This window comes from Larimichthys crocea, chromosome XXIV (genome assembly GCF_000972845.2).
Source record: "Larimichthys crocea isolate SSNF chromosome XXIV, L_crocea_2.0, whole genome shotgun sequence".
Taxonomy (NCBI): Eukaryota; Metazoa; Chordata; class Actinopteri; family Sciaenidae; genus Larimichthys; species Larimichthys crocea.
In genome coordinates this window covers 11,216,383-11,240,951 of record NC_040034.1, presented here as the reverse complement: position 1 = coordinate 11,240,951, position 24,569 = coordinate 11,216,383, and the positions used below count along the sequence as shown (strand labels likewise).

General features: G+C 42.7%; 1 protein-coding gene across 1 annotated transcript in view; it reads left to right on the top strand.

Annotated features, from left to right (window-relative positions):
* Nucleotides 1–636: 636 nt before the first annotated feature.
* LOC104921595 (fibroblast growth factor receptor-like 1) overlaps nucleotides 637–24,569 on the top strand; it is a 31,274-nt gene continuing 7,341 nt past the window's right edge. The window contains exons 1-4 of the mRNA XM_027274519.1: nucleotides 637–662; nucleotides 1,936–2,288; nucleotides 3,062–3,157; nucleotides 20,044–20,316. Of these exons, the coding sequence (XP_027130320.1) occupies nucleotides 3,076–3,157; nucleotides 20,044–20,316 (355 nt within the window). The 5' untranslated portion in view covers nucleotides 637–662; nucleotides 1,936–2,288; nucleotides 3,062–3,075. The remainder of the gene's footprint in view (nucleotides 663–1,935; nucleotides 2,289–3,061; nucleotides 3,158–20,043; nucleotides 20,317–24,569) is intronic.

The following is a 24,569-nucleotide window of genomic DNA, read 5'->3' as shown; positions in this document are numbered from 1 at the left end:
GTAAACATTATAGACATTGTAATGGGAGAATTTATAGCTGTTGTACTGTGTACCTAATGTAGGGGCTGGTGAGTGAAACAGTCTGCAGTGCATAGTGTTAAGAACTGATCTGATCACATAGGGACCACTAGGTGGCAGCAATTGTTTATATGGTGGCATTAAAATGGTACTTAACGGTCATATCCCAGTGAAATACAGCACTGAACCATATATTTTAATTTATTTACCCTTAAATATAGAAAATGATGTATTCCAGACGTGGTTTCAGAAACAACTTTTGAAGTTAATACCTTAATAATACTGTGTGGGGATTTGAGTTTGTGATGGCCAGCAGTAAGTTAATAAGTACTTTGTTAAAAGTGTTTAATCTCATGTGTAAGAATCATGGACATGGGAAGTAGGGGTGCTGAGAGGGCTGCAGCACCCCCTAAAACCAGACATAATCAGTTAAACGTATGATCTTTCTCTTTTTATAATTTTTTACTGGGATTTACTGTATAGGCAGTGTGTACTAGTATTTGTGGTAGAGGTTTTATTATTGTTTAGCAGTAATATGTCTATAATACTATCACAACCTTATCACAGAATCAAAGTGACCAAAGATGTCAGGGCACATGGTCAGACAGACCCGGAGAGTCCAACTCAGTGTCAGAGTACATAAGGTAACTGCAATTACTGTCATGCACAGTGACACATAAAGGCCATTAGTACAACAAGGTGTGTGATTTGGTTATAAATCTAAGTAATGAAATGTTTAGTAACTAGAGCTTGGCCATTTACAGGTGTTACAACAGGTCTCACATGAGCAGTCACGTCGCTGATTAAATTATTTAGCTTTGGTAGATCAGTAGTTGTTTTTTTAAATGCATTATTTCATGCATTGTTCCTGCCTGTGTTGTTATTTTGATATTCAGTATGTAGGTGTTCATGTTTGTTGTCTGCCCGTGAAACCTGTAAAATCATAAAACTCTCAGCACTCCCGAACGTCCCTGATTAGCAGTAAACTCTAACAATAACTTACCTTTAAAGGTCCAGTGTGTAGAGTTTTGTGGTTTTGTGAGTGGTGAAGTTGCGGATTGCAACCAATGGAATACCCCTTACCTCACCCTCTTGTTTCAAAAACTGCAGTTCCTCAAATGGCCACTTGAAGCTGGCTCTAGGACAAGTCAATCTCCATAAGCCCCCATGTTAAAGTGGCCAACTTCACAGCAGAAATAAACATGTTTGCAGCCTGGTACAAAAAACAGTTCTGGTCTCTATAGCTAGTTTCTGTTCTAGACTTATTAAGGCTTAAAGTTATGCATAGTTAATAGCATGGACGCTTTGACTGACAGGTGGGTGCCGTTACAGGTGGCTTGTTTGAGCACCGAGGTGTCATTCAGCCCACCTCAGGTCCGTCGATGAACCATGTCTTTGAAGTTTTTTTGATTTTTAGAAAGGGCTACCAAGATAGTGACGACCTGAGCCACCACACCCTAAGCTTAGGCATCCATTCTTTATACAGTCTATGTGACAAACATATAAGGTCCTATGTGGAGCCAGTGTTTGTGGTGGTTTGTCCCTTCTGGGCTGCTGTAGAAACATCGTGGTTCAACATGATGACTCCCTATGATGACTAATGTAAAAGCCTAATTTTAAAGTAACAAAGACATTGCTGATTACACCACTCATGAATACATAGTTCCAAATATTATATTCCCTTTCTGTCAACAGATCCTCTCAAATGTTACACACTGGACCTTTAATATAACCATAAGGACTTAATTTGGCAGTGATATTTGTATTGTATCCTGCTCCAAACTCTACAGCTGTTATCTGTTTTCTCATACATTAAGCTGACAGTGGTGAGATATAATGGCTTTGTGATGAAGAGGTTTGTGTGTGTGTGTGTGTGAGAGAGAGAGATAAAGAGTTAAACGTGTCCGGCCTCTGCAGGCTGTGATTGGCCCACAGCTGCAGCTCTGGGACGGGCAACAAGTCTCCGCTCTGTGCTCACTGGAAAAGTCACTTGGTGGACGAAGCGGACTACTGAAGAGGATTGGACTGAGTGTTTTTTTTTTTACATTTTTTTTTTTTAAATAAATGATAACAAATGGGACTTTTGTTGTGATTCCGGTTTTTTTGTTACCGACGTTTGAATCCGTTATTTTATCCCAGAGGCGAGCGCGTGCTGGTCCGTTAGAGGTCGGTTGAACAGTCGACCACTGACACTTTTGATTCATGGACTCAACACGGACTTTAGCTGAAAGCATTTCTGTCAAGATTGACTTCATTCATTGAATATCCAGGTATGTTATCGACACATTTATAATGTGCTTCCCTCCATCTTTTTATTTATTTATTTATTTAAATGTTTGCAGTGATATTTTACCAGTGCAGCCAAGATAGAACTAGCGAAAACAGATGTTTACATGCACAGTTGGTGTTATATCTATGAATATTCAGCATATATATATGTTATATACCTGTTAACTATTACATTAACTATGACTTCTTAAACTTTACGACACCCCTAAAAGAGCCCAATGTAAAGTCCCAGACAGACCCCGAAGTCTCTGACTGTACTTGGACTCACATTGTGTTACTAACTTATTGTGAATATATTATAATGGGATTTATATGGATTTCTTTTTGTAACACTGAGATTAAAGTGAGTCAATTTGGGATTCTTTAGAGCCTACAGACCCCAAACCTGAGTGTCTGGCTGTACTTGGACTCTGAATAATCACCCCACACATTGTGTGATTGTACTAACTTATTGTTAATATATTAAAATGAGATTTATATCTTCTTTTAAAAAAAATATTGACATTAAACTTACTTCATTTGGGGCTCTTTTAGACCCGACAGACCTTCCGATAACCCCAAAATGTCTTAGGAACTCACTAAAAGACCTTTATCCAGCCAGAAAGTGCCAGAAAGAGTCTTTTAGTGACATAAAAACTTGCATATAACTTGATGTTATGTTTCATATAAGAACAAAATTTTATTTTTGATCATATTGTCTGGAAATCCTCTGAAAGGTGGGTGTATAAACCCTGTATCACTGCATGTCTTTCAGATTAAGGGAACATCATGTTGTCTTTGGACAGTATGAGCGTCCTGAAGATTGTGCTGTTTATCTTTGAGGCTGTTTTATTGACCGACTGCGCAAGAGGTGAGAGCTGCTTCATGAGTCATCTTTCTTTCCCATTAATGTTGCGTGTTTTAAACCTGGACGGTAAAACCAAATCATTATAACTCAAGTTGACTGGCTGCGTTCTTGTGAGCATGAAGAAAGTCTCTTAGCGTTTTCACACCGAGAAGTAAGAGACGGAAAACTAAGAACTAAGAAATCTCTAAACGGAGCCCAAAATCAACACAGGGCAGAGGAACGAGAGAGGGCAAGCCAACCCCTACCCCCAGTTTGTGTGTTTCAGTCATGGCTGTGTGTGTGTGTGTGTGTGTGTGTGTGTGTGTGTGTGTGTGTGTGCGTGTGTGTGTGTGCGTGCACATTCACTACAGCTAAACCAAACAAACATCATCCATCAGCTTCCCAGGGTGAAAGAACACAAGTCAGTGTAAGAGTCCAGCTCTCCCGTGGCTGGCCAAGAGACTGTCTCACATAAGCCTGTGTATGTTTATGTGCATGCAAATGTGTGTTCCTGACCGAAACACTGAGTGGAGAGTGGGAGACCTCAGTCTGACCACAATTCACTGCAGTGTTTATTGTGCCAGTATCAATACTTTGCTTTATAAAGATAACTTACAGTGAGCTTGTCAACAGGTCATGAATAACTGTCCAAGCAATTTCTATGATTTCATCCACCATCACTGACTACTGAACCATGTCTGATGCAATCCAGCGCCGCGAGTCAAAGGACCGAGGCAAAACTTGAAACTACACTCCGGCTTTAATGAGAGAAATCTGAAAGCCAGACACATTTCCCCGGAAGACCATGCACTGGCAAAACAAGCAGGCTCCATAGCGCTCCTTTTATTCTCCAGCTCAGCGTGGAAGTGATTTCAGGAGGCGTCTGATAGCTACAATACCTGCATGTGGCTATCAGGGCTCAAGGTAGAGGGGGCAGGAGGAGGGCTGGCGGCAGTTTAGAGGGGGAGATTAGATCTGTGGGTCTGCAGACAATGCCTCATTCACAGCGTGGCAGCCGTGCCTTCACGGCACGACTAAACCAAAAAGTAAACAAGACGTGAAGGCTAAATAAGATTAGACAGGCAATTTTGTATGTTTACAGATTAACAGATGTCAGTGAAGGAGAAACCCAAAGGAGAATCCGGTGGGATGGTGGAGAAGCGGAGGTCCAATGGGCCTAAACAGATTTCATGTCAGACAAAAGGAGGAATTTACAGCCTGTTTTTCATAATTTGTCTGGGAGTGGTAACAGATGCACATCAGCAGATATGTAGTTGGCAGGCATGTGTGAGTGAGATGGTTTTGAATGATGCTTGACAATCTGTGAAGTGTAAATATCCCACAGTTCTCCCAGCAGAAGCAGCAATACAGTGAGTTCTGTGTTACAGTCCAAATGCAACAGCTTGACTCTGACATCCTGTGAAATACAGTCATGGGCTTTTTGACTCAAAACGTGTGCTTTTATAGTAAAGCCAAGGCCAGAAAAGCTGTAAAGCTGCCCCTGTAAAATTTAACAATGTATGATGACATCTTTGACAAATGTAAATTAAATTATAAAGGACATGCCGCCCCTTTGAGTTACGTGTGAGACAGTAAAAACACAGAGGAAGTGTTACTTTACTGCTCTTATCTAAACATTTCAAACAATACACCTGAGAAGACAGTAGGAAAGTTTGGGTGAACGATTTTAAGCCTGTTGCTGTCAGTCATCAGGCGACATCTGACCCTGGACCCCCTGCCCCTTGTGCCACACACACACACATATGGACCCTCCCTCTCTCCGCTACTTTGACTTTGCGACTGGCCAAGCAAGAATTATTTCTTAAGACCCCCCTACACCCGCCCTTCCCTTAGGAACCCCCTGCACTTCCTCCGTCCCAGCGCCTTCTTTCCTCCCCCTCCAGTGCTCCGCCACCCCCAGCAGCTGGAGGAGGTGCTCACTGATGTGTCCCAGCAGAGCCTCTAATGTGGTGACAGGCCCGGGGACCACTGGGCTCCACTAACAGAGGAATGCAGCAGCCTGGACATATGGATCTGCAGAAATGCACCCTGGGAGAAACAGAGAGGCACCAGGTGTCTCGGTTATGCACCAGGACTAGCTAACAATAAACACACACATTGAATGGTACTGTTTTGATGCATTTTAATTAGAAACAGGCATCAAATACAGTCAGGTCTTCTTGCACATGTATGTGGCTCTGATTTATTCCTGTTTTCTAACACCACACACATGTTTGCTTCACCTCTGCAGCCATCTGGTGAAGTTTAAAGCATGCAAAATGCTCTGCAACCCTGTTGGAAAATATACATTTTATAGCAGAGTTACATCATGGTTCCATAACAAGAAGGTACTATGAGATAAATTGTATGCCAAGGGCTTTTAAAATCACAAGGCCATTTGGCTCCCAGATAGTTTTCCATTTCCTTTTACCGTAATGAGGCTAGTTTCTCAGTAACCAAATGCCCCAAAGTCCTGTTATTTTTTAAATAGCTCCTGAATAGTAAGAAGGTGTAACAGTGGTGTTCTGACTCGTGGGCCAAGCTGGTGAGACCGCGGGGAGAGAAGAAAAGGAGAAAGAATTGTGCTGAAAAAGCTTGCCTGTGCTGCTGTGTACCACGGTTTTTAACGATCCGTGCACAAGTCACACTTTAATGCTCCATTTAGGTATTAGAAAATAAAAATCAGTTTCGTGTTACGTTTTGTTTTTCAGCCCACACCAAACAGTGGAACTCGAGGGAAGTCAAACATCTCTCGTCTTCTACTCCAATCTGTGCAACTCATCATGTTGAATTTTTCAGACAACCAGCACTGTCTGCCACCCTTCTGACACGTCCCCTTCGTCTTTCCCTGCATTTCCTCCTCTTTATTACCAGTGTAAAGTTGAAGGAAGTGAGTTAAGTTAATGTGCTGTCGTTAAAACAAGGCATGAGCTGACCTTTACTCCCACCCCAGCCTTTTCGCAACCCTCCATAGCCCCTTATTTACTGAGTCTGGGTCCATTTGCGGAGAACAATGGCTGGATTATTACGTGTGGCTGTCCCCCAGGTTGGACAGGGCAGCAGTGATTAATTTTAAGCACTCCTCATCCCCTGTAGACCACACTTATTTGCCATCTATTAGAGCTCACAGTAGACGGGGGACTTTCTTTACTGAGGCTCTGCCATTTAGAGGTGCGTGAGAAGAAGTTACGAGAGTGAACGAGCGCTGCTTTCGTGCGTCTGAATATATGCGTGGGTTTTATTAAGCAGGCTGAAATTACCCTGAGAAAAGTCATGATAATGAGACATCCAAAGGAGCACAGGGCAATTTAGAAAACCTCAGAGGTATACCAACAACTATTCAGCTCCACCTCGTTCTCCTCTAAACCAGGTGGAAATAATATTACTCCTGCTATGATCCCTCTGTTTCTATCACGGAAATAATGTTACCACCGCTATAACAACCCGTGTTCCCCATCTATCAGCACACACTGCTGAACCCTGTCAGTTCAGGAGGAAACATTCGGGGAGAGGAATGTGTCAGACTTCACCCCTGCGAAGGGAAAGAAAGAAAAGGGCCTGTAGCTGTGATAAGTAGTCATAATGGAGGTCAGTTGGTGTTTACTTTAGCAGGGTCATATAATCCCTGTGAGCAACACTGCCCTCATTGAGTGACTTTAATGGCCACTTCAATTAGCATTCATGTGGAATTTCAACAAGGCATTGTCCACTTTCAGTGTGTGTCACCGTCAGCTGTATGCTAATGCTAAGACGAGAGGAATTTCTTTTTTTGTTTAATATATAATATGAGTCATACGAAGGTTTGTGTGTGTGTGTGTGTGTGTACAATGCTCATTAGTTTGTTGGGGCAGTTGGCTCCGGCTGTGTTTTTCAGACCACACACACTCTTCCTGCTGGCTGAATGGATTTGGGTTCAGTTAAATAGAATTCCTTTTGCTCCTATTAACCTTCACAAAACTCATGTGGCTGCTTAAAGAGTGCACAGAGGTGCCAGACTGTCACCATTCAGATGATAATCAACTTTATGTGCCTCCCTGGTCTGACTTGCAAGAGTTACCAGACACATGAATAACAGATTGTTTTAGTTAATTGACAGCTGTTTGGTGTTAAATAAGCATCTGATGATACTGGACAGTGTTTAGACTCAACAGTTCGAGCTGCTGTGTTACACCCTCAGCCCCAGAGGAGAGAGAGAGCGAGACAATGGACTGAGTGACTGGAAGTGAGCCTGTAGGTGGGGGTGAGGGTCCACCTCACTGGAACCTTACAAGTGACCTTACAATAACATTTCAGCTCCACAGTGGGAAGTGTTTGTCTTGCGCAACCCCTGTTTCTAAGCCTCCTTCATTTCTCCAGTTGCTCTCTGTTTTCTCTTTTTCTTTCGAGGAGCCAAGTTGTGGAGAAAGGGAGATGCCCCCCTCCTCCTCCTCCTTCTCCTCCTCCTCCTCCTCCTTTATCCCCCCCTCCTCTTCATTTTGTGCTCCACAGATGTTCACATTAGTGAGTGAAATGATGAGATTCCAGTTGTTCTCCTCTCTCACCCCTCAACAGGATAGGCTGATTTTGTTTTCCTGCAGATTTCTAACTTTGAGATTTATGATTCGGACCTCGAGTCTGCATCCAGCTGCAGACGAGAGGTGCAGAAATCTGAACTTTTTTTTCTTCCACTGCTTCTTCATAGCTTTCATTCAGCACTGGCTCCTTGTTGCATATCCTGCCCTTTCCTTAAGCCTACTAAAACCTACAAAAAATGTGCCATGACAACCATTTGTTGTCTCCGGAAAACATATCTATACAGTATTTATGCCATAGTGGCCTTTGGGATGTTGCTGAGCAGGTTTGGACAAGTTCAACAGTTGTCATTGTGATGTTAGTGAATTTAAACAGCAGGAATATTATCTGGCCCATCGCACTGTACTTGCCACAGCCTGCTTGAATCTGTGCTGCCTCAGCCTCATACTGACTTATCAGAATACCAAATCAGGCAGCCAGGAGGTACCTGTTGCATGTACCATGATGATGAGCTTCCTCTTTTATTTTTTTTCCTTCTCCGCCATCAAGTTGTTCATTGTTTACCTTCTGTTTTTGATTTTGAGGAAGCAGTTTGATGCTAATCATCTTTGTAATCTGACATCTGCGCCTCACTTCGAAGCTTTCTCTGTCTTTCTTTTTCTTCCTCCTTTCTACCCCCTCCCCTCTCTGAGGGTTTTATTAGAAATCACTCTGTCCCCGACAAACCCTCACACACACACACAAACACACAAACACACATCAACCCCGCCGTTCTGCAGTTAAAAGGGTGATTGAAAGTTATGGTGGTGGCAACAGCGATGGCTGGCTGAGCCTGAAGAAAGCCGAGCCATGGGACAGCTGGGATAACAAGCTCTGAATGAGGCCTCCGCTGCCTTCGACACACACACACCCCAAGACCCTCCTTCCAGTTGCTTCCATCCTCCCCTTCTCGACCACCCCCCTCCTCTTTCAGTTCACCTCCGATGAGCTTCAATGAGACCCCACATGGCTTTGTGGCTTTTTCACTTCCACTTTGTTTTTCATTAGCGATTCTTTTGAGCGACCTCGGAAATTCTATGAGCATTGTCCCCATTGATTGAGCCCATAAAGGGTCCGGTTTGGGCGATCACTTGTCACAGTACATCAAAATAGGAGTTTTCATTGCGAGCGCATACGCTGTCATGATGGAATTTGTTTGCATCCATTTCGAGCAGCAGCAGTCTCTCTCGGCAAAGATGTGAGGAGGCAAAGAGGCCCTGATTTTTCATTCAGGAGACCTCTGTAATGAATGGAAAAATATGTCCCCGCTTTGACTTGAAGAGTGGAACGGGACAAGGGGAGGAAAAATCATTTCAGGAGCAAAGAGTATAATCTGTCATATTTTATAGCAAGGCTACTGCTATCCCAGACTGGAATTCTGCGCCATGCAGTGAAACTGATTTGATTTCCTCATGCACTGGGATGTGAGTTTGGACCTTGGATCAGCCCCCAGCTTGGATGTACTTGGAGTTAGAGGCTTGGCACTGGGCACTATTCTATTCATACAGCTATTCTGTGTCTGAGATTGAATATCGACTAAACTCACTGTTCTTTTTGTTTATTTTTAGCCATGCTAGCGGCATTGACTCTAGGGATGGCAGTGTCTGGCTTGTCTGTTGGTCAGCTGGTCCATCACTTTGATTCAGACTGAAATATCTCCACAACCAGTAGATGGATTTCCATGAAACATTGTATAGACATTCACAGTTCCCGGTGGATTTGATGATCCACTGACTTTTTCTGTAGCGCCACTAAAAGGCTGACATTTTTTGGTTTTCTCAACAACTATTGGATTGATTACCATAATTGTTTTCTGAGACATTCATGTTTCCCAGAGGATGATTTGTAAAATTCATCACTTTTCATCTATGGCCATCCTCAGGTCAATCTTTATCCAATATGCAAAACTAATGACATTCCCATCAGCCTCAGCTGTACTTTGTGTTTCATGCACTGACAGTATAAAGAATAGACGGCGTATGCGTCACCCATACATTTTGAAGCTCAGAGTGTGGTGGCTCTTGCCTTCTCTGTGTTGTACTTATTAGGAAAATATTAGCATGCTAACACGCTAAATTAAGATAAGAAACAATGCTAAACATCAACATGCGTTATCATTGGAAGTATATTAGCATTTTGATTAGCGAACACTGTTGTGCCAAAGTATAGACTCAAATAGGCTGATGGCACGACTGTAGACTCTGTTCTTGTTTGTTATTTTTAAGGCATTTTTACATTAAGTTGAAAATGAGATGCTTCATTGATGTAACAGACGTCTATTGTGGGCGTCAGCTGCCTGTTCCTGTGCAGGTCACCTTGATATAAAGGACTTTATGGCTCACTGTGGACAGTTGATTAACAAAGAGAGACAGCCAGACTGGCAGACAGAGATGGATAGAGGGCAGTGACCTTTGTACAGCGGAGTAGTAAGGTGAACTGAGAAAGCACTGAACAAATTGTCACTGTGAAAGGGCGAGTACCACATCGTAATGACAGGCTCAACAGCTCTATGATGACAGATTGATTTCAGACAATATTCCTGGATTGTCAAGAGGCCCCATTGCTGTCAGTGAGAGCTTTGCCAGTTCCTCCACCCCCTCCGTCTGTCTCGGCTTGCTTCTCCCCACTCTGTCTCATCTCTGTCTCACCCGCCTTTCTCTTTCCCTCACCCACTCCTCTACTAGCCTCTCCCTCCCTCCCGCTCTGGTCTGAATCGCTCCATTCTGCCCAAACACTCCTGCTACATCGCAGTCTGTCATTGGCCCTCTCCTGAAAAGATCTTGTTGACAAAGGCGCTGGTGTAAAGCGCTTCCCAGTGTCATGGTGATTGGCTGATCCTCGGACTGTACGCTGGTGTAGGGTTCCTGGAGACGGAGAAATGAGGGGCACTCATTGCCAGGCTCGGCCATCATCATCATCATCATCATCATCATCATCATCACGCAGATGTAACCACAACACACACTCTGGTTCGCCGGTGACAGCATGTCTGGCTCAAAACGGTCTTGTTTATAGCCTCTGTGCTTCTCTGCCAGTCAGGAGAACATCAGACCGACCCAGAGCGACAGTGGCTCGACTTAATGAGACATCTGTATCTCATTCAGCACCTCCAGACTGGACTCCGGCTGTGTCAGCTGTACACAGAGAGACAAACACAGGTTGGACAGATTTTTCCCACTATGGAATGCAGGAAGGGTGAAGGAAGAGGCATGCAGGGAGTGGCAGGATGCACCTCACTGTTGACTGACGGTGATGATGATGACCATGTAACAACATAAACAATGTTCTTGTTTATGTGGAGATGATATAATTTGCCCACCTGAGCAAATAGAGCTGCAACAATTAGTCGATTAACTATCAACTATTCAATTAATCGCCATTAGTTAATTGTTTTGAGTAATTTTCTCAAGAAAAAATGTCAAATTTTCCCTGATTTTAAGTTCTCAAACGTGAATATTTGCTGGTTTCTTTGAAGATGTCACATTGAGCATTGGGAAACAGTGACAAACATTTTTTTTGTACATTTTATAGACGAAAAAAGAGGGAGAGCTCAACTGGTGGAGTATGCACCTCATTTCCGAAAGGCTAAGTCCTTGCTGCCGTGACCCGGGTTCGACTCCGGCCTGTGGTCCTTTGCTGTGTGTCATCCTCTCTCTCGCTTTTCTCTCTCTTCTCCCCAAAAATGCTAAAGAAAAAGTATAATCAATCAAGAAAATGATCGACAGATTGATTCATCATGAAAATAGCTGTTACAGTAGTTACAGCCCTATGATTAAGTATGCTCTGGAGCAGTGGCTTTTGTAATCTCTACTTGTGTCCCATCATCATCTGTTCTATAGAACAGCGAAAACTGTGAACTTTTGACTCGTACAGCTGCTTGTGCTCAACTTTTAACGCTTTTTTCTTGACAAAAGACTTTTGTTGAAAATAGTTTATATTCGTCAAAAAAAGTATCCTATTGAGTCATGGGGATCATCATATCATCTCTCTCTCTCTGTTTTTCTGTATTTGAATCATTTTTGAGGCCCGACGAGGTCAAATTAGTAAGTAATTCATAAGTAAATCTAAAGATTAGATTAGATAAAGATTTTGGCCTCCAGCCCCTTAAAATAAAACGTCTTCTAATCACAGTTTATGGTCTTAGTTTGGACATAAGTTGGGTGCAGATCAACCAAAGAGTGAGTTTTCCCTTTTTTACACTGTATTTTTTTGGAGGATTTTTACAGGTTTGAAGATGCACATATATTCAGTATTTCACAAGAACAAAGCAACATTTGAGAAATGTCTGCTGGAGTATGTGGTTAAATACTACAACTACTAAAAAGAGCTTTAATCTTTAACTCATCATCTTTGGCATGAGGACTACAGTATAGCAAGATGCAGATACATTTTTTTTCCTCCAAACTTTCATATCTGTGTGTGTTTGTGAGAGAGAATAAGAGACAATACACAGGCAGAGTAGCCAAACATGTGTGAGCGTTCACACAATGTCCCTTTCAGTGCCAAGTGGTCGGCTTATCTCCAGTGTATTAGACAGACAGTAATAAACAGGTGCTCGTTGGTGCCCTGCTCTGTATTGGAGAGAGGGAGAGAGAGAGAGAGAGGTCTGTTTGAGTGTGTCATGTGGCTGAGGCTGAGCCCGGGCCAGGGAGTGGGGTGTGAGATTGTTGGGATTCCTGGTTACTGCCGCCTGGGCCCACCTAATCCCCCTTCACTCCCCCATGCAGCCCTCCTCTTCTCATGAGCTGTGTGTTAAAGGAGGCCTCTCTGCCATCTTAGCCTCTGCTCCCTGCCACTCTCTAAATCAACTCTCCTCTCTTTAACCCTCACCCTACTTCTTTCTCCATGGCTATTTATTTATTTATTTATGTATGTATGTATTTATTTCTCTCCCCTCCTTTTTACCCATCTTTCTCTGTCTCTGTCACTCTATCTGGCCTTTCTCTCTCTTCCTCCAGCCTCCCTCCTGTTGCCTCTCCCCTGATAAGTGGCCCTAAGCACACACTCAGCCCCTGTGTGTGCACCAGGCCTTAGCCTAATGGAGTGAGATAAAGCGACTAGAGTGCCACTCACTGTGCACTCTTTATTACTGACTCACATCTGCATGAGAAGTTATGCTACTACTGAACTGGTGTTTTCTGTATTCTAAGGATACTTGTACCATCCCATCAGAAAAAAGAACCGTCATTAGATACCAGATATATACCTAATATTCAATGTATTTCTCACTTATGATCTTGCATTGTCCAGTCCCTCCATTTCTTTTGAAGTGGACATACACCTAACCAGAAAAAACAACACATATCGATGATAAGTTTGCTGTTATTCTTTATTTTTGACCAAAACCAACAACAACGTAACAAAATTTTAATACTTTATGACGTCTCTAATCTGTCTGTGGCTCCCAGCCACAAGTCTTCTGGTTCATACTGATGTAAATCTTTAAAAAGCATTTTAGAAATTAGAATTAGCTGGGCACTGGTGGACTATTTTCACCTGGGGATTATGACACATTTGATGTACTGACGTGTGTGGGGTGTCTCAAACTAAACTGCATGGCCATAATTATGGTAGTTAAGGAACATGTCACCCAGTGCAACAGTGTGGCCCTTTAACATATTTTTAATATCTTTCTGGCAGCATGGAACACAAGAATAAGCTATACAGTATAAGGCTTTGGCTACACGTGCACTTTATTTGTAGCAGTTGTTTTTCTTTTCATAAAATTAGTTGACAATTAGACAAATATGGAATATTGCCACCTTTACCCTTTAAAAAAACGAGGAAAAGGAAACAAAAAAAAAGAAAAATGAACCAAACTTCCACTCCAACTCAAATCTAGAAAACAACGGTCAATGAAGTACTGGCACGTCCCAGAATTTTATGTTTTAGCAGGGTGAAGAAGGATTTTATTTAATAATAACTACCCAAAATGGTGACAACTTTGAACAGAAAATACCCAACTCTCTGTACAGTGGTAGACCAGGTAAAACATCGGAAAAGCAGGTTATAAACTGTTCCAGCAGTAAGACAAAATGGCCACTCCAAAAACATTATATGAAAGGCCTCTATTAATTCAAGTTAAGGACTTTCCATAAGGACTGCGTACTTTTCCTGGCTTGTAGACGTATGGAAAGGTACAGAGTCCTCCGGGAAAAATCCTTAAACTGAATTAAAAGAAGCTTTTCATATAATCAAAGTACATATCAATAAGTTCAATTTATGATGAAGATAATGACTTAAACAACAGCCACACTTACTAAATCTACTTTTTCCTGATGGATAGAGTTTCATACACTTACTAAATCTACTTTTTCCTGATGGATAGAGTTTCATTTCATTTATAAAACTAATAATAGTTGTCCAGTTTATTGAAACTGATTTATTTTGGGTGGTTTTTGTGTTACTGTACCAACACATGATGGTAGTCTACAAAAACACACACATACACACACACAAACACACACACTGCTTTTCCTGACAGAGGCAGCTGGGGCCGGGAGAAGGCAGTCAAGTTTAATGAAATATAGCAGCTTAGAGTTCAAAGGCTCCACAGTAGGCCCTGCTAAGGGTAGGCCGCGTGATGGAGATGTTTCCAGAAGCTTTATGACGCTGGAGTAATTTCTCTCTGTTTCTTTCCTGTTCTTTTGATGAGGGGTCGGCAGGAGCCTGTTGTTCATGGAGCCATTAGCAGAGGAAGCAGACTCACTGCGGATTTACTGCAAACAAGCGGCAACGTTATTCCTGCGATTCAGCTTGAATCAGATAGATTGACTGGAGCATCTTATTCTCTTTACCTCTTTCTTTTTATTCCACCCCCTCCTGCTGTTTCTCTGGTCCCTCATGTCACCCAATAGCTCCTCCTGTACCATTCCCACCACTGAAGCAGTTGCTATTCAGCCTACATCAGATGGTGCCGAAGAAAGAGCCATTGTCCTGGCTGGTCTTACCCCGCTCTTATCTATTGATTGGAAAGCTGAGAGGAGAAAATAACGGGTATTGATTACCACACTGGGTGAAGTTGCTGGGCAGGACGTCTGGAGGGGTAAGAAAAGACGGCATTCTTCACCCTCCGCTGCCCCGCTGCTGTCAGAACACCGTCCACGGCCACTCCACATATCCAGTCCCCTTTCACCCTGTCACTGCAACCCCCACCCCCCTCCACCTCCTCCCCCCTTTCCTCCCTCACCTCACCTCCTTTCTTGAATTGCCAAGGTGGCTCTCCCCTTCTCTTTCTCTCTCACTGTTTTATGCCGATTTTTATCTCTGCTTGTGAAATGTATAGCCGAGCGCAGCAGCAGGCTCTGCACAGAAGCTCCGGCCTTTCACACACTCCCCGAGCTGCGGTGTCCACCTCACCTTTTCGCCTTCACCCAGCCCCTCCAGTCTCAAGTAAACTTACCGGCACTGGATTTGGTTTCTAGCTTTCATGTAGTTTTTTGTGTGCATTTTTTCCCCCCTTCCGACTCATGTTCCTTGAACTTTACTTACTCCCCCCACCCCCACCCATTTCGTTATATATTTTTGTGTTATGCAAGTGTTCCTGAGGTTTTAAAGGATGCGTGATAGAAAATTTCCCTGCAAGCGCAGGCTCCATTAAACCTCTCTTATGTTCGAGGTCTGTCTGCTCTTGTATGGTCTGCTGAGCTAACACAGTGCTGCTGAGTAGGAGGAAGCATTCTCTCGCTTGTATCTGTCTCTCTGTTTCTTATCCTTTATGTAAATACTGTGCATTGAAGACACATTCACTCAGATCAGTGTTTATCTTAGTAATGAATCACTGCCGTCCTGGCAGAGGGCAAAAGCCTTTTGATGCACAAGAAATTCTTGCAGTTGGCTTAAGATTAAGGACCAAATCCTTTTTTATTAGATGATGTTTACAGAGTTGTTTGAATAACTATATCCTGTATTGGGTAGACGGTGTTGCGTGCATTATCAAGTTGTTCTCATTGCGGTTGGTTAAGTTCCAGGTGTTCGCTATTGGAGCTGCTGTCAGCAGCCAAGCCAAACCTTTATTGACATGTTTGCAGTGTCTAGAAAGACCAAAGCACTTTGTATGGGGAAGGAAAAATGCATGTACACATCATTACAAATCCACAGGTGTTTTGTAAAAGAGAAAATAAATGAGCAGCAAGGGACCAGCACATCTGAACATAGCTCAAATCTGGCAGCCTTTGTAGTTTGTAATTTTTTATTTATTTATTTATTTTAAATCTGTGCTCCTCTTTCCTACCATATTCCCCTCCATGGATGCCTGCACGTTAGATCAACAGTTCATTAACCCACTCACAAGGTTTCTTGAAAATGTCTATATTTAGTCTGAATCACAAGAATGCCTCTTATTGAATGTGCCCCTTTCTCTTAAAATAATCCATCACCAAATTGAGCAAAGAAAAACAGAGCTAATTCTGAGAGTCGCCAGGCCTCCTCCTCCTCCTCCTCTTCCTGCGCTATGAAAGATTCCATTCACACATGGGGCTCGGCTATAATAAGGAGCGCCGTACCAACGCTGCAATACAGGAAAGCCCATATGGTCATGTGTATCATTTTCCATTTAGAGAGCAGCTAACAATTCAAACAATTTGAGTAAACACTCACCACTTTGTCAAAAATCTGCCAGATTCCCATTCATCATAGCCTCTGTAGAGGACCATAATGCTTAATTCAGCAACCAGGAGAGTGCCTCAGAAGACTGAAGCTAAAACAGCAGAGAAAAGTGCAGCTATAGTCCATTTTACCTCCAGTATGGTGTGATTATATGTTCCATTTGTGTGTCTTGGACTATTTATCTTACAATCAAGCAGATATGGGAATAATTCCCCCTTTTTTTTTACAGAGGGCCTCTGTGTGCTAGTTTCAAAGCTTTCAACTCGAAGGTTAAGAGAACCTGTCCTTGAGAGGGAGGAGGAGATTCCCCACTGAAGAAAGGATGGTGGTCATGCACACAGCACAAACACTTATTAAGTTATTCAGGCGATGTCCTTGATTTCAACACCTCTTCATGCCTTGTTTTTCAAAAGGACTTCAAAAGGTTTTTTAAGAGCGGAGATGGAGGGAGGAAATCATTTGTTGCACATTCCTTGCACTCAGAGCACCAGCCAAAGCTTTCTAGTTTATTAAGACAAACTGCTCAGGAGCCGGAATCATCCTGAATAACCTCAGGATCACACAGACCTTTATCACGATTAAAGGAATGGCTGGGCAGTTTGTGGAATAGCCTGATTTGATTTTTGCAGAGTCGATCCAAATTAGAAGATTGATGCCACTCTTTTATGGTTGAATATAAGGCTTCAGCCAGCAGCCGGTTAACTTAGCTTAGCACTAAAGAGACCAGGGTACTCGGCCAGAAGTGCTTGATGGTCGAATAGCTTCGGAAACCCCCTCCTCTGAAACCCTTCTCACGTCGGAAACCAAAGATCCGACATTTACACCCATTTCACGCCATGATTGGCGAGCTGTGCAGAGGTGAGAAATAAGCCAGAGTTTGAACTTCTCTCTCTAGCTCAACTATTTCTGTCATCTTAAGTCGAAAAAGCTTTCCAAGCAACTCTTGTCTGTAAATGTGCGCCATTATCCCCATTTTTACCTCTGAAGCGCAGTCATTCACACGTTTACTGCTGCAGGCCGAGGCTTATATTTAGTGTACAGATATGAAGGTGGTATCAATCTTCTCACCTAGCTCTTGGCAAGAAAGTGACTATTCTTTCAAATGATTAACAACAGTCACATGGCAAAATGAAAAAAAAAACACTTTAAAGACACACAGTGTTATATATTTTTATGAATGGAAAAGAGAATTCAGATGTTCCCCTATCTCTTTTTATGTTCTGGATAACTCTCCAGAAATGTCCTTCGAGCTTTCAGAAAATCTTTGTTTGACAGAAGCAGCATCTATGCTGGGTCATGTGTTTTGACACATTGCTTCAGCTGAACCTTTGACATGAATCAGGCCTTGTTTTTCTGTGTCATTCCCCTCTGTTAATGCAGAAGGAACACATGGCTCGCAGGACCATAAGTCAGAAAGAGATAACTGAAGCCTATTTGTTCAAGATTTAGCAGAAATGTATTTATGTTTTTAAAGGAGGTTCAGTCTTTCAGGATCAACTCAGTCCATGTGAGCTCCTGCAGCATTACGCCAGTGGTATGGCTTGTTTGTGGTCCTAAGGCAGAGTCTGCAGTGTCAGAATCTGAACAGTGAGCGCCTCTGTTCTGCTTTCCCTGGTAGCAGAGGAGTGAGATATGGGCCAGCTGACAACAGCCAAAAAAACTGTGGTCGCGTTTTTTCTCCACAGACATAAACAATGACACTTCCAATTTCCTGTGCATGATGTGGACCAGGAAAGGCCATCCACACAGAGGAAGGAAAACTCTTGAGTGTGTGTATGTGTGTGTGTGTGTCCGTTCATGCATGGCTGAGAAAGACGTGGAAACAAAAAAGGAAGGAGTTTTTCATCGGTTCACGCTCACAGGTTTCACTTTTTTTCCGCTGAGTTTTGTGGCATGACTTATAAACTTTTTTTTTCTTAGAAAATATGAGTAAGTCCAGCTTTTTTAGCATCGGAGGTCAATGATACAAACAGCCCAGATGTTGTACCTGCAGCTGAGCTACATCTGTTGACAATGTGATGGATAAAACAACCAGATGGAGTTACCTGTGTCACCTCCCCCCACTGCAGCCCCATCAGTATAATGAACTTCTTGTTTACCATATGTGTGAAATGCACCAAAGGAATGTGACTGTGTGTGTGTGTTTGAGCGTGTGTGTATGTGTTTGGGAGAGGCCATGTGTACTTACCCTCCCCATTGTTTTTACTGCTACCAGACCGGCCATTTGTTCTGAGGCACAGACTGTGCTCTGTGTACTTTTGAGGGCTGTTGTAGGTATAGGGTTTGGTTGCATTTCCTCCCCCTTCTTTCGCTGCCCCCAGTCTCCTGTTTCTGTTCGATGTCTGCTCAGTAATTCAGGGTTTTGTTTAGTTTTTAGTGGGGGGGTTAGTTGAACGCCTGGTGCAGCACAGGCCTCCTAACACCATCACAGGGTGTTTCGGCCCGCTCCACTTCACCAGATCTGAGGGAGCAGACCTGAGCCAATTAAGAGCAGGGAGAACAGGCTGCTGTCCGTCTCACTCCAACCCGCCCCCGCCATCGCTTTGATCCCTTGCACGCTACACAAAACCAGAGCCAGAACACTTCACCATCTCTGCACAGGCAGTGGATGACAGGCCATGTCCAATTATTACAATCGAGTTTCAACATATCTGGGTAATCAGACAAAAAGATGACAAATTACCTCTTCCATCTGCACATGTCCAAGATGTTTTTAGAGATGTTTTTTTTTTAATCAGGATTCAGATGTTTTATTTAATGATTCCAGTACACATTTATTAGCTTAGCAGACTACTCTGATGCACTAAAAATATTTATGCAATTTTTATTGATCAGAAAACATTTTTTAAACTGAAATTATTGGAAGTGAAACTTCTCTTCCAGTTTATGTGGTTATTTAGTTGCTCAATCATGCTTATTATATAGTAATTTTTCACTGATGTGCTTTAATGTACACACCCGGTTGCTCTTAAGAGGTTTCCATATTTCCAAATGTTTGTAATGGAGACTTGAATGTATTGTGGTCTAGATGAGTAGTTCCTAAACTGGGGATAAAAACTCCCCAAAGAGGAAGATGATTAACAGGAAGGGAGAAAAAAAATATATCATTTCTGACGTTGGAAACAGCTGTTGGCAAAACTTTGTCCTCATAGGGTCCATTCAGTAGATAATCTGGGGCTTTCGATCGAATGACACGATCTTTATTAGCAGATGGAGTTTTCCAGATGTCATGAAAAATGTATGTAGATGTTTGAATTTCTATTCCCACAAGCACTTTAAGGACTTCTTACCCATGTTGGCTTAAATGTTTAGATTACACCTCAAGAACAGCTACTGAAAGAGCTTTTGATTTTTGTCAACTAAAAAAAAAAAAGTATTTATTTATTTATTTTATTTATAATTTGTTTTAATCTTTCTTTTTTTTACTTGAGTATTTATATGAATGAATTGTACCTCTAAAGATTATTAAGGAAAAAAGATAACAACTGTAAGAGGTATGGAGCCTTTGACGAGGGGTTGTGAGTAAACATTACATTATTTAATAGGGTCATAGATCAGAGACGCTGTAAATCACTGGTCTAAATGTTTCATTGTCTGTCCCTGACCCTGACAAGAATATTTTTGAAACCCATTTTTTTATGTTATTTTGGGCAGATTCAAACACAAAACCTGTTTTCCTTTTACAAAACCGTATTAAACTTTTTAAAATGTGTTCCACGCAATTCACCATTACTGTGTTTGTGTGTCCTCAGGACCTCCACGGGTGTCTGAGAAGGTGGCTCACAGACAGTCGGCCCGGCTCGGGAGCGCCATTAAGCTGCCATGTCCAGTGGAAGGGGACCCTCCGCCCCTTATAATGTGGACCAAAGACGGGCGCAACATTCACAGCGGCTGGATCCGTTTCCGTATCCTCCGCATGGGCCTAAAGATCAAGGAAGTGGAGGCAGATGATACAGGGACCTACATCTGTAAAGCAACCAACGGCTTTGGTAGCGTTAACATCAACTATACCCTCATCGTCATCGGTGAGTGCAGATGAGTTGTTTGTATAACCTGTTGCTCTGCGGGTTTGTGAGATTAGATCATAAAGCATTGTAAAATGTGTCACTCTTGTTAAAAACTCAAGCTTAATTAATCATCTTTAAAATATGAAGCCACCTGTCTGGTAACTCAAACCAGAGGCCGTGGCAGTGATTCAGTCTCCTGATTTGTACGATCAGAATGCATCATCTTCCACTGTGGTGATTTGGAGCCATATTCCTAACACTTTCCTGCAGTCAGAAATCTCACCACCAGTTCAAATGTTAAAAGACAGCATCACTTACAGAGGTCGAGGTCTAAAACAAGTGGATTTATGGAGGTTTAGTGGTTTATCCCCTCATCTATTGTATGTGTTACAGCCCCTGCCTCTCCTTGCCCAAAGTCAACAGCGGAATGGGATGATGTTTCATACCCCTTCATCCTCTGTGACTCAATTGGATCTCAAGCTCTTCCTTTTCCTTAGGCTACACTCTGTGGAGGCAGGAGGTCTGCAGCTCTGCAATAAGAAACACATTCAATGTAATAGTGCCGGTTTGTCTTCAGACTCTCGCACAGCTCTTGAATGGGGCCTGGAGGATTAAGCACGGTCTGACCGAGTGTGTTACACTGTGCGTGTGCATACAGTGTATTTCCTCTGTGTGAGAGCGGAGCATGATGAATGAGCAGAGTGGAGCGTGAAGGCTGTGTTTAGTCTAATTACTCTAAGATGCCTAATTAGGGCCAGAGTCTGTGCTTGCTCGCTCTCTCTCTCTCTCCCTCTCTTTCTCTCTGCAGCCTGGTCTTCTGACAGCCGGCCTTCAGAAGAAGAGCCATAATCAGGCAGATGTGGAAAACACAGAGCACTTCAAAAAAACTGTGCTTTTTGTTGTAAATCATGCTCATGAGTTGAGAATAGACGGAACCAAAGTTTATTTTAGGGTCCCCCTCAATATGAAATTGCCAGTGAGTTCAAAGAGAGGGTGTCTGCTGATTGTGCTAAAATGAAAGGTTGGAGACTGAGGCACAGAGCCAGCTATAATGTCAAGGTTCATACTACAGTTGTGCTATATAGTATCAAAGTCAGACGTGGCTATGTCTGTGTCTGCGTTGCACTTAAAGGGCACTCTGAGTCTTCACACACACTGTACATACAATCAATCATGTGATGGATAACAACCACCGTGTCATTTTAGGTTTGTTTCAAGGCTTTCTTGATTGGATACCATCACAATCCTTTGTGTGTGTTTTGATGTGATGGATTAAGTCTATTCGTAGACTTCAAGATTCTTTCAAGTGGGGAGTGCAGGCAATGTGAATAGGAACATAAAAGCAGATAAATACAACTCATTGAATAAATTCATTTATGTAACCTCAAAAGAAATGATTGGGGTTTTATTTTTGTTTACCTAGTTGCAATAGTTGTATTTGAAGTGGAAGTCAAGAAGAACTAAAGGAAGTCAAGTGTACTGAAAGGAGCTGAAATGTTTTCTTGACCACGGTTTTGTTTTAACATGTGAGGCGGCTTATTGAACCAACAATAACATTTAAAAAATGTAAGTATTTGTCGCTGCAGTAGTGCCAAAAACTGTACAAGCATGGATTTTACTGTTGATTTAAAGATGGCAGAGCTAGGATGATGATTTTGATCAATTAAAGCTGACCTACGCTCACACACACACACACACACACACACACACACACACACACACACACACACACACACACACACACACACACACCACACACACACAGTCAAGACACACACACACTATTAGCCAATTCATCTTGGTGATAGATAACTTTTTGTCTGTGGTTTGTTATGTGACAGATCATTTGTCTGCTTTGGCTTCTGCTGCAGTGTGACTGAGTGAGAATGGAGACTTCAATGAAAACAGTTTCAGACCACTGTGATGAAGCTGGCAGAGACCATTGGGAGATCAGTTCAACCTGACTGTATGCGTTGCTCTACTCCCACTCAGTGATTAGGTTAGGAAAAAATACCATTGGAAGTTCAATCATAAGGCCTTCTTGGAAGCATATTTCCATGCGATTTTTATCTCACTGTTTTTGTCCTTTATGGAGTAACCTAGAGACGTTCTGGCCAGACTCTTAATCCTGATCTGGTTTGTTCCATTTCCTTTTTGTCCTCTGGTGATGGTGAGTGCGTGACAGACCGACTCTAAATGATCAGTCTGCATCTCACAAAAACACCCCCAACCCCTCTTTCTGCTCTCTTGTCCGTCATCCCATTAGGTACTGGCAGACCATCACCACAGCGTTTGTTTTTCTAGGTAATTGTCCCATCAGAGCTGCATTGCATTCTGGGTGCTTTTTTTTGCCACAAAGATTAGGGGGGCCTCATTGTCAAAATACTTCCAAGACTGAAGTCAGCTTAATACAGCCAAATAGTACGCAATTATCATGAGCAACACTTTCCATTAACGTTGAATCGCCTAATTGTTAGTCATTTTAATTGAGTTGCATGCAGTTAAATTTAGTGACCTGCTGGGAGGCCCATTATGTTGCTAAAAAAGATCAGAGGAGAGATTATTTATTTGAGATACTGTAAATGAGGGGTAGCTCCCAACATAGCTCCACATACAGTATCCATCATGGCGGTTTATTATTTTTACTGGATCACAGAGGGAAAAAAGCAAAAGAAGCAACTGCAGTCAGTTATAGTGCCGGTCAGGGGAGAAGGGTCGACGAAATCCTGGCAGCTGTTCAAGTTCAAGGCCCGATGTGGAGAGTATAACTTTTTACACATCGCCTGGGACCCGGCAGAGAAGCTGAGCAGAAGACAGACAGTAAGATAAAGAGACAGCGAAGACATGGGGTGAGATTAGAGGTGAGAGAGTGAGGGTTTTGCAGGGTGATGTAAGTAGGAGGAGAAGGAGGAGGAGGTGTAGTGGGTTCCACTGCGGCTAGAGAAATATCCCTCCTCCCATCTGCCAGCGGACAGCCTGTCCTCCCCTGAGCTATCTGAAGAATCTGGTCAGTCATTGCAACATGGCGCCTGCTCAATCCCTCCAGCTGGTTGTTTGGGCCCTGTTTGGGGTGGTCTCTTGACAACTGGCCCCCATCACCTCCCAGCACCCCTACTAGGAGAGACCGATGCGTGCAGCAACCTCTTCATCCTCAGCTGCTCAGACTACACCAGGCTTCATATTGGCATTAACATGGGATTGTCATATTAACATTTACAGGATTGGATGTTAATGTTTATGTCTGCACAGATAATATATTACAGGGCTACTACACAACTGGCAGCGCTCATTATGTCTACATGGAGATGTTGGCTTTCGCTGCACATTTTTCATTTTGTTGCTCTCTGGAGACATTGTCAAGCCAACTGTTGAATAAACTGCCCTGTGTGTGACTGATCACATGTGGTAGCTGTTTGGAGATTTCCAAGAGTGTGATGCAAGGCCACTGCGCATAACTTTCCCTGGACATTACAATGTCCCCAATAACATCTGGAGCTCATTGTGACCTCAAATCATCAGGCCTTTTCCTGTGATTCAGCTGGCACAGGAGGCCAGGGGAGAGAGTGTGTAGTGACCTGTTTCCTGTGGCTGGATTTGTGAATGAAGTGGGAGGGGATGGCGTCAGACCCTAAACACTGTAGTGAGGCCATGAATGGATTTAAGTTGTGTCGAAGGAGCGTGATTGCATTTTGAAAAATTTGATACTTTCTCGTGGAGCATTTAATTGCACATGCATGCACTTGAATCACGATTATTGTAATTGAATTTCCGTTTGCATAACAAACCTTTTGATTTCAAACAGTATGTATTTGTATTTGTTTGATCAGTAATTCCATAATAAGTTGCAGCTTTTACTTACACAAGAACAGCCCTCTCATATATCTGGAGGACTTGATTATTTTATTTTTCAATCCCCCCAAAAATAACAATCATATGGGAGCCATACCTAGCTGCCTGTCTGCAGTCTAGTGAGCCAACACTGTGTAAAGACAATAGTGGCAGGGGATAGCTTTAACAGGACAGACGTATAAAGGGCGCCATTGTTCCTCAGAATCGCCAAAAAGTAGAGAGGAAATAGATTCAGGAAAAAAAAAAAAAGTCAAAACGAAAACCCCGGCAGTGTGGGACCAAGTTCTGTTTGGATTGGGAGGTTCAGGAACCGGGAGGAATGTGGAGAGTCCAAGTGAGCAACAGAGAAATATTTCTTCCAGTGGAGGCTGTTTTTTAAAGGAATGGGTTATTATAGTTGGCCAGTTAAACCCCTTCAAATA